Source organism: Molothrus aeneus, chromosome 1 (assembly GCF_037042795.1).
Source record: "Molothrus aeneus isolate 106 chromosome 1, BPBGC_Maene_1.0, whole genome shotgun sequence".
Taxonomy (NCBI): domain Eukaryota; kingdom Metazoa; phylum Chordata; class Aves; order Passeriformes; family Icteridae; genus Molothrus; species Molothrus aeneus.
This window is the reverse complement of record NC_089646.1, coordinates 64760392-64776541: the sequence shown is the minus strand read 5'-3', so window position 1 is coordinate 64776541 and position 16150 is coordinate 64760392. Positions and strand designations below refer to the sequence as shown.

The window sequence follows — 16150 nt, the reverse complement described above, 5'->3', positions numbered from 1 at the left end:
AGTGGCTGCAGGGAGTAGAAGCAACGATCCTTCCCAACTCCTGTTTGTCAGAGAATTTCAAGATGCCTGGAGACAGTGCTCTGGAAATGCCTTTCACATGTATTTATGAATCTGAAATTGACTGTAAAACCAAAGCGTTTACATTATTAAATCGGTAATATAAGCCAGAACATTAAATACTGTATGTAAAATTGAGGATGTGTTATGCATAAATTGTTGCTCAATTAGTTTTTATTATTTGAGAAGTACTATACTTAATACTTTGTATAGCACACTGATCAGCAGTGTTGTCCTTGTAAAGCGGGCAGGGTGACGCTTCATCCAAAGAATCACTGCACTTCACTTGCAGAGCAAATGTTGAAAGCTCATACGTGAACAACAGAGTAATGTTGAAATTGCAATATCCTGCACGTGGTGATACTGTGTAGATAACCGATAAAACAGTTGAATTTAAAAGAATTAGGTTAGATGATTTTCGGATTATTCTATTGTCTCTTACCTCTGTGTTTTCTAGTAGGTTTATTTAAACAATGGGGCAAAGCAAACACGTGCTTGGGGGGATATCTGTGGGATTCTGCCCAGAGCATGGATGCTGCAAGTCAAATACATCAATCAAATTAACAAGTAATATATTGGGGAAGAAATGGTAGTCAAACAGATAGGTGTCAGATACGTGCATTTATTGTAAGGAATGACTTTTTAACCCTATGTATCTTGCTAACCTGCATTACATAAAAAGATGAGCTCTGGGTAGATAGCTTACTTGAATTGGAATTAATTGATAAGTGTTCTTATTTTCAATATAACATCCACTCTGCAGAAAGTATTCTGTGGTTTGGTGTTGTCCCTCAGTAATGAGTTTGGGAAGACATGGAAGTGCTCAATGCAGTCTGGACATGATCTCCTGCTCCCCAAACTATTATCAATAAGGAAGCTCATAGAAATACTGTATTAAAACTGTTCTAAGTGCTTGGGGTCAAGACTGCAGTCCTGAAAATTCAGTCTCTTATCACCAAGTTCCAAAGGTGTCTAAGCACTGAATGCCATGTTGCTAATACCTTTAAAATTCTTAGGATATTTGGTTCTTTTCCACTTGTATGAAAGATGAGTAGCATGATGCCAGGCTTACAATAGTAAGCCTGTTGTGTGTTTTTCTGAAGTTGTTATGCTTTCTTGATGTTGTTATTTTGCCATAGTCTCCTAGGGAGCTTGGTCAGGTGGGAATTCTCCAGTCAGCCCAGCATGCTGCAGAGTCAGTCTTCCATTAAGTGCAGCAACAGCTTTAGAAGACATTTGGAAGAGGAGATGCTGCTGCTTTTCAAAGATGATTAGCTAAAGCATTTGTTCAAAATGTGGTAGACCCTGCTTCAGATTTTTTTTTTTTGCCTAGAGACATCAACCTACATCTTCCACTTTCTGGGCAAATATCCCAGTTGCCAAGCTGTGTGCTGTCTTTGAGTTCTTCTGACTGAAACTGTGTTATTCAGAACAAGAATGTGTGATTCCTTGAGCCAGGAAGAGGATGTATAAGATGTTACCTTCCAAGAGTGGAGACATACAGCCTCTGATCCGTGGTTTCAGAAGTTATTTGTTTTATATATTCTTGGAATAAACATGGAAAGTGCAGAATTTCCTGCCCTTTTCTCCCCAGGTGCCTGATAGAGCCACATTTCATTACGTTGGTGTGTGTGTTTTTTTAACTGTAGAGTCTTTTTTTAAACCAGTCTCAAATAGGAGAGATGAACAGATGCTGCTTGGAGGATGTGACTTGCAGTTTGTATTTTCTCTTGGAAGATGGAGCTATGAGTAGATTTCCCCCACTAGTGAAGGAACTAAACCACAGTATTTTCTTTTCTGGGCTACCATCCTGCTTTATAAAAAGTGCACTGTCAGCAGCTGTATTATTAAACCAAGAAACAAAAAGTAGTAGCACCACGAGGTAAGGACAGTATCCACTCCCTTACCATGAAGATTTGAGGTGGGAGAGTCACATATCAGAATGAAAAGAGCCTTTTTGTATCTCTTTGGTGGGTGTTCTTGGAGTAGGATGGTGGAGTTCTTCCCATTGACTATGCTTTCCTTGGGGTAGAGTGTTGACAGCTCCACACTGAATGCATCGAGTTTAGGTTATGCTGTGCTCAGCACAGTGTTCACTTGGCCATCCCGTGCTGAAGTACCCTGCCTCCTCATGCACTTCTTAAGGAGCTTAGGCACTTGGGTTAAAATTACAGCTTCTCTGAGAACTAAGCTCATGCCAAGTGAGGGAGCTGTTGTGTCCGGCATCTCGGTTTCATCTTCCAGATGTGGCCCCAGTGTTTCTAAGTGCTAGTTTGTCCTGGTCATTTAGGTAGACCGATGATGGGAATTACCGATGCGGATGTGTTAAATGGGAGGGATGTTTGCATTGCTGGCTTATTAAACTGCTTCTAGAAGAGTATTTGTATGTTCCTATTGTTAATTTTATGTTTAATTTTGTGCTTTCGTGTGTGTGCTGGTTTAACTTGGAACAGTGCCATTCTCATCCAGGTAACAGATTTCAGAGATTTTAAGTGTGACTTAAAGGAGAAAATAATAAAATAACTTCTAGTGGTAATTTTTTTTTTTGAGTATTAAGCATTCAGATGAAGGAGTCAGAGAACTTTGATTTTCCTGCACTTTTATTTAAACTCATACAGGCAGATTTAAGCATGAGAAAAAAACAGTTACCTGAAAAGTGTTTATAACCTTCCCATAAACTTCTATATTCACATTAAGCTTTAGCTTAGAGCTGTTTGATATGAGAGATAATGTCTGTACATTAAAACTTCTGCCAAGGAGCAATGTTTTCCCTTTTTCCTACATGTGTATGTGCCAGTGCATATTTATAATATAGATGTCCAAATCCAAAGATGCTTTCCTTGATGAAACCAGCGTAAATCTGTGCATGTATTGTAGTTGGTCTTGTGCTGATGTAGTTAGGACATAACCTGACAAAGGGGACCAGAAGGCCTCTGGAAGTCACTTTCATAGGCCTGGGTCATGAAAGCCCCTCTGGATTTGTGAGTTTCACCAAGTCACTTGAGACATCATAAAAGGTTCTTCCCAGAGGGACTAGGTACAGGACTGGGAACTGAAAATTGTATGCAGCAGTGTCTAAAGCATTGCATTGCTGCCTGCTGCTGTCTTGAAGGTAGGCCTTGCTTGGCAGTGACTGCAGGCCGTGGGCAGAAGGGATCTTACAAACCACCAGGTTTATTTTGTGAGGAAATTTTGAAACTTTGATGCTTAAGAGTTCTTAGAGTATCATATTGAGCAATGTAACCTAGGTTTCATAGGCCTTAAACAGGAAAAGGATAATTTAAAAAGAGTTTATTAAGAATGTCCATATGGACCTACACAAATACCATTTTATTAACTCCAGTCAACAGGATTGCACCTTGAAGCACACTTAGTATGGTTGTATTTGTATGCAATTCTGCTTGATTTGGTTTAGTAGTAAGCTAGCACATTGAGCTAAAACAAATAGATTTGAAGAAATGTTTAATGTGTATTTAAAGATTTTTTTTAAAAGATGGGCTGATAGTCAACATCAGAAGTTTTGTCGTTGTCCCAGCAATATGATACTGTATTGGCAAAACAGGTACTTAAATTTGGCACTTGGCTTTCTACTGCTACTGTAAACAAAAATGTATCCTAATTGGGAAGAATTTATAACACTGAGATATTGACAGTTTTCTCTCATTTAGGCTAGCAGTACTATACACTTTACAAATTGTAGATGATGATTGCTATAGCATTTCATTAATATTCTAGGGTTTGTTTCAAAGTGTTGTTGTGACAGTCTTGGAGGCTGTGAAGTGTTGGGGACAAGCAGTATTAATGAGTGGTATCTTAGGAAAAGAAAAAAGCAGATGAAATAATTGAGTGTGTTAGCTGGGACACTGCAAATTGTCTTTGGTTGCTGGCAGCACATCACTTCCTCTGAGTTATTTATTCCTCCAGTCAGTAATTAGAACCAGTTCTTGCTCCCCTGCCATGGACAAACTGAGCTGCTGCTCAACAATGATTGATTCTAACAACTCGGTGGGACAGAGTTCAGAGTCTTTTGTGCGCCAAAAATGTTTGAGCAAAAGTATTGCAGGTTACTGCAGGTGGTGGGCTGCTGCCATAGCATTATGTACTGAATTCATAACACACTGGGATGACTGGCTCAGTGGTCATGGGGCAAACGGTGGATGTTGTTTACCTGGACTTTAGCAATGCCTGCAGCATGGTCTCCCATGTGATCCCTGATGTCCACTTGGTGAAATACGGACTTGTCAGGTGGACGGTAAAGTGATTGGAAAATTAGCAGGACCATTGACCTCAAAGGGTTGTGACCAGCAGTACAAAGATCCAGTGGCAGCCAATTGCTAATAGAGCTCTCCGAGGTTGATATTGAGGTTGTTCCATGTCTTTATTAACAACCAAGGAATGCCATGGATCCTCAGCAGATAATACCAACCCTTGGGAACTTCAGCCCTGTTGCATAATGAAGAATGGGGCTGCCATTGAGGGAACTTGGCAGAAGTCGGCTGCCAAGAACCTTGTGAGTCTTAATAAAGGCAAATGTGAAGTCCTTCATCTGGGACAAAACAACCCCACCTACCTGCTGGACAGCAAGTTGAATGTGAGTCAGCAGCACACTCTTGAGGTAAAGAGGCCAGCTGCATACTGGGAGGTATTAGTAAGTGTGTGGGAAGGATGTTAAGGGAGTCGCTTTTTCCCCTGAATGCAGCACTTCTAGGACTGCATCTGGACTGTTGTGTCTAGTTTTGTCCTCTCCAGTTCAAAAAAAGACAAGGAAAACATACAGGAGTGAGTCTGGTTGGGAGACATCAAAATCATAATGGCTTGGAGAACTGGGTGTGTTGAGATTAAGAGCAGCAAATACCTAATAAGACTACAGAGAAAGTGTAGCAAGCTCTTCTAGGAGATTCATAGCAATACAAAGGGACAATGGACTCAAGATGCCAAAATGGAAATTCTGATTTCATAATAGGAAAAATCTTTTAACTGTGAGACTCGCCAGCATGTTGGAAGAACTGCCCAGAGATGTCTCAAAACCCAGGTGGACCTGCTGGTTTTGGCCATTGTCTGAGGAGGAGGTTGCAGTAGTAGGTGATCTCTGGGGTGCCATGCAGCCTCTGTGTCTGTGGTTCTGTCAGAGCTGCTGCAGCTGGACCACAGAGCACATGCAGGCATAGTTTCAGTGTAAATGTCACTGTTGCTCTAGGTTGGTAATCCTTTTGCTGGTCTATCCTCTAATTCTGTCTTTGGGGTTGTGCTGTCTCTTGAGGATAATGCCTCTGTCTCACTGTTGCAGTTTTTCCGGAGTAAATTGCGAGCTTGCCCTCAAAAAGAGAGTAACTAAAAGGCTTTGTTCTAGGGTTCCTATTTTGCTGACCAATTTTTAAAAATGTCTCCTGTCTTAGTGGCAGGTCATGTGATATACTTTTCCATTTTTTTTCTGCCATTAAATTGAAAAAATCTCGTGTTTTTTGCTTTTTAATATTCTGTGTAATCAGTTTAGTATTTATTGTACTGCCCTTGGCTTGGTGCAACCCCAGTACCAATGCAAGCTGGGGCATGAGTAGATGGAGAGCAGCTCTGCCAAGGATTTGGGGTTGCTGATGCATGAGAGGCTGCCTATGAGTTGGCAATGTGTGCTTCCAGAAAGGCAAACATATCCTGGGCTGCATCCAAAGCAGTGTGGCCAGCAGGTTGAGGGAGAGGATTCTGTTCTTCCACTCCTCTCTGGTGAGGCCCCACCTGGAGTATTGCATCCAGCTCTGGGGTCCTCAGCCCAGGAAGGACATGGACCTGTTGGGAGTGAGGACAGAGATGGACGTCAAGAATTGTCAGGGGGCAGAAGAGCCTCTGCCATGAAGACAGGCTGGGAGAGTTAGTGCTCTTCAGCCTGGAGAAGAGAAGGTTCTGGGAAGACCTTATGAACACCTTTGAGAACCTAAAGAGGACTTAGACTCCTTTAACTGAAGGAGGAGGGTTGATTCACACTGGATGTAAGGAAGAATTTTTTAAGAAGAGAATGATGATAAATTGGAACAGGTTGCCTAGAGAGGTGTTTGAAGCTCCCTTCCTAGAAACATTCAAGGTCAGGTTAGATGGGGCTCTGAGCAACCTGATCTAGTTGAAGATGCGCCTGCTCATTGCAGGGAAGTTTGGACTAGATGACCTCTAAAGGTCCCTTCCAACCCAAAACATTCTATGAATCTATATGTGTTGCACTTAAGTGCAGGATTTTTGGATGGTTTTGGCTTGAGACTACTGTGGGTTTTTTCAACTGAAACATGAGTTCATCATCATCATTGCATTCCCATTTGCTGGGATGAAATGCTTGGGCTAACACAGATACACCAGCATGCATTGAGTCCTACACCTGTGAATAGCACATACACAATTTGCGAATACATGAGGCAGTAGAAAACTTTGCTTCTCTTTGCTGAGACTATTTAATGTTTTCTTGATGGTTTTGCTCTTGGAAAAAGTTGTGTGAGAGTGTCTTGGGGAGCTGGCTGACTTTGCTTTTAGTTATGATTGTATTTTGAATCAAATGTTTTTGAAGTAGATATGTCACAAAACTCTTTCCCCTATTAGAGCTCAAGGCCTGGTGACTTCCAAGACTGAAGTAAACCAAGCAAAGAGCTAAACTGTTCAGTTGTCATTTTCTTTGAGACTGAATTACAGTGAGGCACTGAAATATTTATAGTAATGAGATATAAAATTGGTGAGACTGTAATACAGGTGCACTTGTAATTAAAATTATCCTAAGCAAAACAGATAAAAACAAGGTTTAAACTGATTTAAATCTAGCTGTGTTCAGGAATTGCTGTGGTGCAACCAGATGTGTATTAAATTTATCTATATCAGTGCATGTGTTCTAATGTCAGCCCTCAGTATTTGTTACTAAACTTACTTTACAGAGCTGTAGAATATATACATATTTTAGACAATTTTTTAGTGACCTTGAGTCACCAAAAAAATAATCTCTACATGCAATAGCAATTTTTCATGTTGCTGGTAAAGGAAGTGTCTGAAGATACTGGTTATATGTTTAAAGTGAGGTGCTCTTGGTTCTGTCAGTTGCAGTGTGATGAAAAAATACAGCCAGAAAGATACTGCTGCCTCTCACAATGGAATATTACTGTCCTGCAGCAGAGTTGAGGCTACCTGGGCTTTCCAGTTTCAGAATATTACCTGAAAATGTCAAGGAATGTAACAATACCCCTCCCTGCTCCAGCTAAAGCAACTGTGTCCAAAGGTCATTTATTCCGTTTCTTTAAGCACCAATTCTTAATTCACCAAACGTTTTAGAATCTAGTCAGGAACTGTATGCACCAGGGTTAGATGTGTCCAATTTAAAGTAATTGCAGGTTATGCTGGTTAGATGAATTGTGAGGCATAACTTTTGTATGGTGCACATCTGTGGATGATACTTAAAAGGTAGGAAGGCTTTGAGTTTTGCTGAAGTACCAAATTATCACAGCAAATAACTAAATGCGATGATTTACTTACTTGATTTTAATTTACCTGTTAAAATTTGTGAATTAGATAACATACTGAGGGTGCAACAGGATTGGCTGTAGATTTTGCAAAATGACTGGTATGTGCTATTATCAGCTCAGTTTGTAGATCAACATGGACTGAAAAGATACTTCAGAGGGAGGATGTGAATATTTTGCGTTTTTTTACTAATACTGGTTTATCTTGAAAGATTTAATTCCAGTCTTCTGTTTTGATGACTGTGTTCTCCAAAAAGTCAGGAGTGAGATTTTGTAGCTTAGTTTTGTGAAATATGCTTCAAACCTTCAAGCCTTATCCTCAGTAGGAAGCACTGGACATAGGGATGGACATTGGCAAGCTCAGATGGCATTTAACTGCTGCTTCAGGAGTTGTTGCAGAATTTGGGCTGCCCGTTTTTGGGTTTAAATACATAGTGTGTCCTCACCACTATGTGCCATAGTGTGATGGTACCATGTTTTGTTTGTGAGTGCTTTCAGGCAAAATAACGTTGAAAATGTTTAGTTCTTTGCTGGGAGCCTTGTGCATTGTGGCAGGTAGCAAATTTGTAATGTGGGGTATGATGCATTGATAGCCTTTGTATGTATGCATGAACTCCTTGGCTATAAATGCAGGAAAGAGGAAGACTTTGCCATTACCAGTTATGTTTGGTGATATTGAAATACATAATGAATTGCATCTTAATGTGTATAGAGTGCCTATAAATAAGATAAACAATTTTATGTGCAAATAATGTATTTAAATCGTAAATATAAAATGCATGTTATACTTTGCAAAATCTGATAACTTGTGTTAATGAACTTGTAAAGACCATCTGTTGCCATGGGAAATGTACTTCTGATCATTCTAGTTTTAAACTTGTTCCTTGTGGTTATGTCAGAAATAAAAGTAATAAGTTTAGACTATATGGTTTCCTTAGAGGAAAGATATTCTGAGCAGCATTTCAATTAATATAATTCTAGATATTGCGTATGAAACTTACCTGGGGACACACTGTAGCAGCTGAGATGAGCAGTCCTCAATTAAAAAATACTAACTACTTGGAGTTCCTTCTTAAATTGGGAAAGAAAGAACTTTAAAACTGCTTTTAAAGTTGTAAGGGAAAATAGTGTGATGAATCTTCAATGTTTTGGTTTTGCTGCTGATAGATTTCCATCTCAAAGGGTAATACTGAATGTAATCTACAGCGCCCATTGCTGATTGCTGCTGAGAGTTAACTAGTGCCTGTGTAGTGCTTCTTAAAAGGAAGAAAGAAAGGTACCTTGTACTTTGTGGTGTGTTTTGTAATGTTGTCACTGTGTCAGCTGAAGTTGTGGACAAAACTTCAGGTAAAAACCATTCAGTGTCACAAGGATTTAACCTAGTGTGTTAGGCACTGATTTATCTCTCAGAGCGCATACTGGTGTTTTGCTCTCAGTTTTAAGTGATAATAATGTATACAGATGTGCATACAGTGCCAGAAAATACATTAATTTCCCTTGAACCTTTATTCTAAAGCTAACTAGACTAAGGAAAATAAGGCTCACCTAAGCAATAAGAAAGAAATACACATGCATCTGGTAATATAATCCTTTCTTCAAGACTTTCAGGAATAAAACTGAATTAGTCCACTTGCCTTAAATAAAATTGTTGTTTTTCAAATGTTACATAATTAATAACATTCCTGAAAAATATTGTTCATATTAAGTCATAAGTTTTATTGTCTTTTTTCTAAATGAAATATCAAACTCTGCTGTCCTACATCCAAATTGAAGCCACTCCCTGAATAGCAAAAGCAGAGTTAGTCTAATCCAGTCTAAGTCTGCTGCTACAAGAGACTATCATGTCATGTTTCCATTTCTATTCCTGCTGTTACATGAGCATCAATGCAGGCACATGGTAAGCTGTACCAGCAGCCTGATGCCCCCCTGAGGGGTAGTCCCTCACCATCATGGTCTATAGACAGATTTTTGGTTGGACCTATTTAATAGAGTCTTGCTACAGTTCATCATTTGGTTGCTTGTATGTGCTAGTGGCAGCACAAGGGAAGGGTGAGATGAAGAGGAGAATGGGACAGTGTCTTTAATGACAATATGGGCACAGGATGATTGAAAGAAAAGAGAAGTTTTATTTCATGTTCCTCTGGTTCTGACTGCCTGATCGTGCTTTCTCTCAGGCCAGTTCTGGTGCACTGAGCCAGTTTAACTCATTGGCCCAGCAGAGAAACATGTACTTTTTGCCAGATTAATGAATTCAGCTAGTATGGAGATTAGCCTGTTATGTGCCAGAGCTGGCATGAGCTAACTGTGGGGGGGTGGAGGGAAAGAAAATTCCTTTTTGGTGTTTGGAATTGGTTAGATTGATCTGCTCTGTCTCAGTGAACTTCACTGATAACTTTCTTTTTGAGGACTTACTGATTCATATGTTCTCATAGCTTTAACTTTGAAATTGGAAGCAAGGAAGTCTCTGAGAGGCAAGAATTTGATGCTTTACAGAGGTGTGTGTACAGTGAAGTGGAAATCAGCTCTTTTATCCAGTTGTGTATTTTGCATCTCTGACAAATTTCTCTAAGTGTATGACTGCTATATAATTTTTATACAATTTTTTCATACTTGAACCTTCTGGACTGAAACTCAGTTACAAAATGGATGTTTTTGAGTAATGTGTCACTGCTGAGTGCTTCTGCCAGTACTTTCCTCACCCTATGCTATGTGAAAGACCCTAACAAGCTGGAACAACTGTCCTATTCTGTAAATATTTTTGGCCAAGAAATATATTTTTGGCCAGCTATTGCCTGCTTTTAAGTTTGGAATTCAAACTATGACCACAAACTACTTATTTTTCTTTCTTTCTTTATATAAATCCTTTGAAGAAATGGTCTTTTAAAGTAGTAAATTATGACACCTGTTTGGTAACTGATACTTCTGTCTGCATCTTTTGCTTAGTGTTGCAGCCAGCATGGGTTTATGAAGACAGATCCTGCTTGACCAATCTGATCTCCTGTGGTAGAGTTACCCACTTGGTGGATGTTGGATGTTATCTACCTAGAATTTATTGTAAAGCCTTTGACACCATTTCCCATGGCATTTTCCTGGCTTCCCATGATGTTAATGGGTGTGATCTTTGCTGAATAAAAAACTGTGTGGATGGCCAGGCCCAGAGTGTGGTGGTGAATGGGATTGCATCCAGCTGGTGACCAGGCACAAATGGTGTTTGCCAGGGCTCAATATTGGGGCCAGTCCTTTTTAACATCTTCATCACTGACCTGGACAAGGGGGATTGATTGCACCCCAAGCCAGTTTGCAAGATGACACCCAGCTGGGCAGGAGTGTTGATCATCTGGAGGACAGGAAAGTTCTAGACAGGGTCTGGGAAGGCTTGGTAGGTGGGCTGAGGCCAGTTGTATGAGGTTCAGTAAGATGAAGTGCCAAGTCCTAAATTTGGGTCACAGTAACCCCCTGCTGGCTGGGGTAAAGGTGGCTGGAAAGCTGCATGGCGGAAAAGGACATGGTGGTGCTGGTCAGCAGTGTCTGAAGAGCAGCCAGCTGTGCACAGCTGGCCAGGAAGGCCAGTGGCATCCTGGTATCTATCAGCAATAATGTGGTCAGGAGGATCAGGGCAGTGATTATCCCCCTGTACTCAGCACTGGTGAGGCCACACCTGGAAACCTGTGTTCAGATTTGGGCCACTCTCTGTGAGGAGCACACTGAGGGGCTAGAACCTGTCCAGAGAAGGGCAGTTGGAGCTGGCACTTGAGGATGTGGTTGAATGGTGAACATGATGGTAGTGCTGAATTAACAGTTGGACTTGATGATCCTAAAGGTGTTTTCCAACCTTAATGATTCCATGACCTTATGAGAAGAGGGCTTTGGACCCTCCAAGGAAGGATTTGAGTCTCCAACACAGGAGTAGGTTTTTGGAGGTGAGTAGGAGGGTTTGAATGCTGCAGTTGGATTTTCTTGGATTTTGTGCCCTCAAATGATGCTTCAATACCTTGAACTGAGGCTCTGCTCCCTAGAAATGGGGTTTTGGAGGCACAGAGGAAGGCTTTGAGCCCATTAGATAAAGGCTGAATCCTAAATAGGAGGCTTTGGAAGCTAAGGTTTGGGCCTGGAGATGTGCCTTTGTACTTTATAAAGACTTTGAATTCTACAAGTGAGGCTTTGGGCCTTCCAAATCGGACGTGGAGCCTTCAAAATAATGCTCTGGGCCATTCAGATGAGTCTTGGGACCTAAGGAGCAGGGCTTGAAACTCACTAATGAGTGTTTGTGCCCAAACAAGGAGGGTTTGGACTCTTGGGTCCCAGTTGGACACAATGATCTAAGAAGTCTTTTCCAGCTTTAATAGTTCAGTGATTCCATGATGTCAAGCCAATATGCCTTGGAGTAGCTGTTACTGTAGTTACTGTTGCTATGATGTTTGTATACATAGACTTAGATCTAGCAGAGCTGCAGACACTTGAGATGATGCACAGATATTGAAAAACTGTTGTAAATACCTATTCATAAGACACTGGGTCTTTCTGGTGGATTTTCATTTTGTTCAGCTTTCCTGCTGATATTTTTTGGGGTGAGTGTATTTGAGGTGATAGCAGTTGATACTGACAGCAGCTCAAACCTCTGAAATCAGTCAGTTAAGGAGTAAAACATTTTCACTGAATAAAACACAGCAGTCACACAGTTGGGACTGCCCCTCTGAATCTTTTGCCCTTCCATGATACTAAGTTTGGTACCTGTGTGGCCTGTAGAAATGAGAAGTTATGAACATTAGACTGAGTGCCAGTGCCATGTCCTCTGCTCGCAACCTGAGACTGGGAACTAGAACAGTTTTTGTGCAGTAGCATGTTCAGAGTAGCTGTACTGAATGAAGGTGTTCTGGAAGAGGCTGGTTCATATTTGTGGCGTGAGAAGATCAGGATCTGAGCAGTTGGCTGGAGAATAAGCCTGCTAGAGTTGTCTCTTGCTGTGTCTTCTGTACTTCATATCTGAAGATCTGTTGGCATCAATGAGATGTGTACTATCCTTGTCAGCTTTCTAGAAGGATTAATGATTCCTCTCTGAGGAGATGGGATGAACAAAGTGCAGAGCTAGTGACACAGTAGTAGAGGGGGTGTGCTCTGCTGCTGACAGGGTTGGCTTGTTTGCATGTGCCGAGAGAGGGAAAGGGTGTTCAAATGCATGTGCTGAAGTTGAAGTATAAGAAAACTGCAAGTTAGGGTAAGATTAAAATGCCACCTTTAAAGACAGTAAGGCATGCCATTTTGCTGAATTGTTCTGGCAGGAATAAGCAGTATGCATGTTCAAATGTGTAGTTGGTCAGTGGTACCTTAACTGCCTGACTTGATCAGGAATCCAACCACAGAGCTTTATTGATTGGCTTTTAGCTCTGATGGGCAGATAAGAGATGATGGAAGGAATTCTGGTGGGTTTTCTTTTGGTGTGTCATCTGTGTGTATTTGAATAGGCATACCTGGGGAATGTGGAATACTTTTAGGGGGGAGGTGTTTTTTTTTAATGGAATCTGTTTTTGATGATGGCTCATTTATAATGCCTGCATAGTTCTATCACAGTGCCTTTAACATATTTTACTGACAGAAAATGTAGGTGCCTTTACATGTATTTTGCTTTCTCTTGCTTTGTCACTAAGCCAGAATTATTCTGGAGTATAAAACTATGCTCCTTGTCTACCACTGTGCCTAAGCTGGATGGAGCAGGCCATTAGTACTTGGTGCAGTACTGCTGTGCTGAGTTCCAGCTCATGGGCAGGTTTGGGAAGTTACCCTGTGTTATCCAGCTTGGAATGCTGACTATGTGGAGAATGGCAAGGCTGCCATTTGCATGAAAGGGTCAAACCAGTCTGGTGTCAGATATGGATGGTAAAACATCATCTTAGTTGATTACTAGTCTGGCTACATTCTCCAGTTACTCATTAGGATTACTAATGGTTGGGTGTTTACTCTTCTGGATGCCTGTGGCTTCTTCCATTTTGAGTCTCAGGTAGTTTTCAGTCCTGGGAGGATTTCCTCAGCAAGAGAATCATACTGGCACCTGTTTTATGTCCAGTAATGTCTCACTCTTTAATGGAGAGATTCTCTAGCAATACTGAATATAGTAATGCCTGTCTTTTTGGAAAGAGCAATTGCCTTGGATGCAGTTTGTGTCCTGAGCATTTGCTTATTTTGGCAAATTTTGACTCTGAGTTCCTGATATGCTTTTATTCGTAGCAGCAAAATACTCACTCCCCTAAAGGGGGACAGTGTGTCACAAGTAAAGGTGAAAATAAGGGGCTGGGAGCAGAGGTACAGGCTGCCTCTTTGCTGGTGCCAGGCACTGAACTGCTTTTGAAGCTCTGGTGTTGAGGCTTAGTATTTATGTAGAATAGCAGCAACACTCTAAGCATGGCATATTAGTGTGCATCTTAGTGTGGTAATTGTGATAGATGCATTTATTATGCTATATTCTATCTACTTCAGGCTGTCCCAGGCTAGTTATTCTGTCTTTGTGCAAGTAAAAGATTAAATTACAGATCATTATGAAACATGTCAAATTGTAAATTAAGATGACTTTCTTTCTGTGAATAGACTTTTGTTTTCTACCTTGCTTTTCTCCTCTTTGCCAGCCCCCCTCCTAACTCCAGATTCAAGGCTGTCCTGTAAGTTGGTGTTTGTGTTACTGTGTATGAAATATGTGAATGACAGATATGGACTTTTTCTTTCATGTGTGCTGAATTTTTAAAGAAAGTTGAATACAACAGGGTTCTTGTTTCAGAGTTGTTTACTAGACTAACTACTACATGTTCAAAGAATATTCTCCATTTTCTACGCATGAATAATAATTTTTAGAAATTTTTGTTGCCTAAACCCAGAAAAATAACGTAGTACCTTGATGCATGTGTTAGCAACTGGCAATGAAGTTCAACAAAAATCTTTTTTACGCTCTTGTTGCTTTTCAGTTTCCAAAGTATTGAAATTGTGGAGGTAGTTTTGGTGCTTTCTTAAGCTTGTGGAGGTTAGCAGCAGGTTCTGTGGCTGCTGTCAGTGTAAGAGGGGCAGCTCCATGCTGCAAGCACTCTGCTGCACAGGGTTGAGATTTGACAAGAAGGCATGTTGAAATTTTGAGGATATGATGGGGAACAAGCGACTGCCTAAACCAAAATGTTAAATAAATATTTCTTACTAGAATGTAAGCATTACAAATAATTGGTAAATGTCAAAATGGAAATGGCTTTTATGTATTCAGTAACTGCCAAATATTAAGGTTTGTAGATACAAAATGAAAATTGGTCAAATGGAATCTGATCAACAGTCCTGTAGTGAGGAGTCTGTTGTTCAGCTGTAGCTGTTTCTTTGGAGATTCTTTCAGGATCCCTTCACTATTCAGAGCAGAATAGTGGGGTTTTGGTGAGCATTGTTCCTGCAGTTCAGCATTAGAAAAAGAAATATTTAAGTTCACTGATTTTAGTAGCTATTACTGCTTATCATTATTGCTGTAGATAATTGCTGAGCTTCTGGGTTTGATGGTTTTTCAAGTGAAGGCGTCCTCAAAACATGTGTACATCAGGAGTTATTTAGAAATTTAATTTCTTTATGACTTTGTGACTCGACAAGCCTTTGGTGAACTTCAGCTGTATTTTCAGAATGTGGAAGTTTTGCCAAGGTGACTGGGAAGTGCAGAAACTGATGGGTTAGTAGTAAATCAGTGTTAAGTGCATTTTTGTCATGCACGTTCCAGAAGTATAGGAATTCTTTATGAAGGATCCACCACCTTCTTATCTTACTCATCTGAATATTGCTATCTAATGTCTGTCTTTGAGGTCTGTGCAAGGTTGCATCCCAGATCATGCTGCTGACTGTGCTCATATATTTTTCTTTCAAGCTGGGGCTCCTTAGCAGAGTGACCGAATCAGTGAAAAACATTGTACCAGGATGGTTGCAGAAGTATTTCAATAAAAGGGAAGATAAATGTGTAGATATGAATGAATCTGCAAACGAGGAAGAGAATCCAGTAAACTATCACCATGATTATGCAAATGAAGATGCCATGGTAATTGATGGGAGAGTCACGCCTGAATCAGCAAGAATTAATTTAGAAGGTATGTGCAATATCATTTAGTATTCTGACCATCTGTATTTATTCACAGATTTTTGGTTTTGAATCTACATTTCTAGGGGAGGCTGGAAGGAGCGTTTGGACAGAAAAAAAGCAACAAAAAACCCTGCAACACCCAAACCAAAATGACCAACCTGCCGAAAACCCCAACTCAAAATAACCCCACGTATTGGAAAAACAAAGGAATAAACCTCAGTAACTCAGTTTTTAGAACTGCCTTAGCTTCAAAGTTTAAACATACTGGAAGTTCACTTAGAGCCCTTGAAAGTCATGAGTTAACTTCAGGTAGTCAAGTAGCCAAGTGTAAAATACTGCTAGCATTCATTTGCAAGTGTGTTGGGTTACATTTTCTTTTTAAAGGATCTGGGATGAAAGTTTATCTAATTGCTTAAGGTAGTAGAAACATTAATCTGTTTTGTTGTCCTCAAAACAAAAGACCAGATGCTAGAATGCCAGAGGAGAAGTCCTTCATGTGTCCTGATATTTTTTTCTTTTCTTTTGA

The 16150-nt window shown here is 40.4% G+C and overlaps 1 protein-coding gene across 3 annotated transcripts in view; it reads left to right on the top strand.

Moving 5' to 3' along the window:
* The window catches only part of NUP153 (nucleoporin 153), a 44146-nt gene that overhangs the window by 1048 nt on the left and 26948 nt on the right, over positions 1-16150 (top strand). For all 3 annotated transcript variants that reach the window (XM_066558281.1, XM_066558273.1, XM_066558264.1), the window contains exon 2: positions 15415-15631. In XM_066558281.1, the coding sequence (XP_066414378.1) occupies positions 15415-15631 (217 nt within the window). The remainder of the gene's footprint in view (positions 1-15414; positions 15632-16150) is intronic.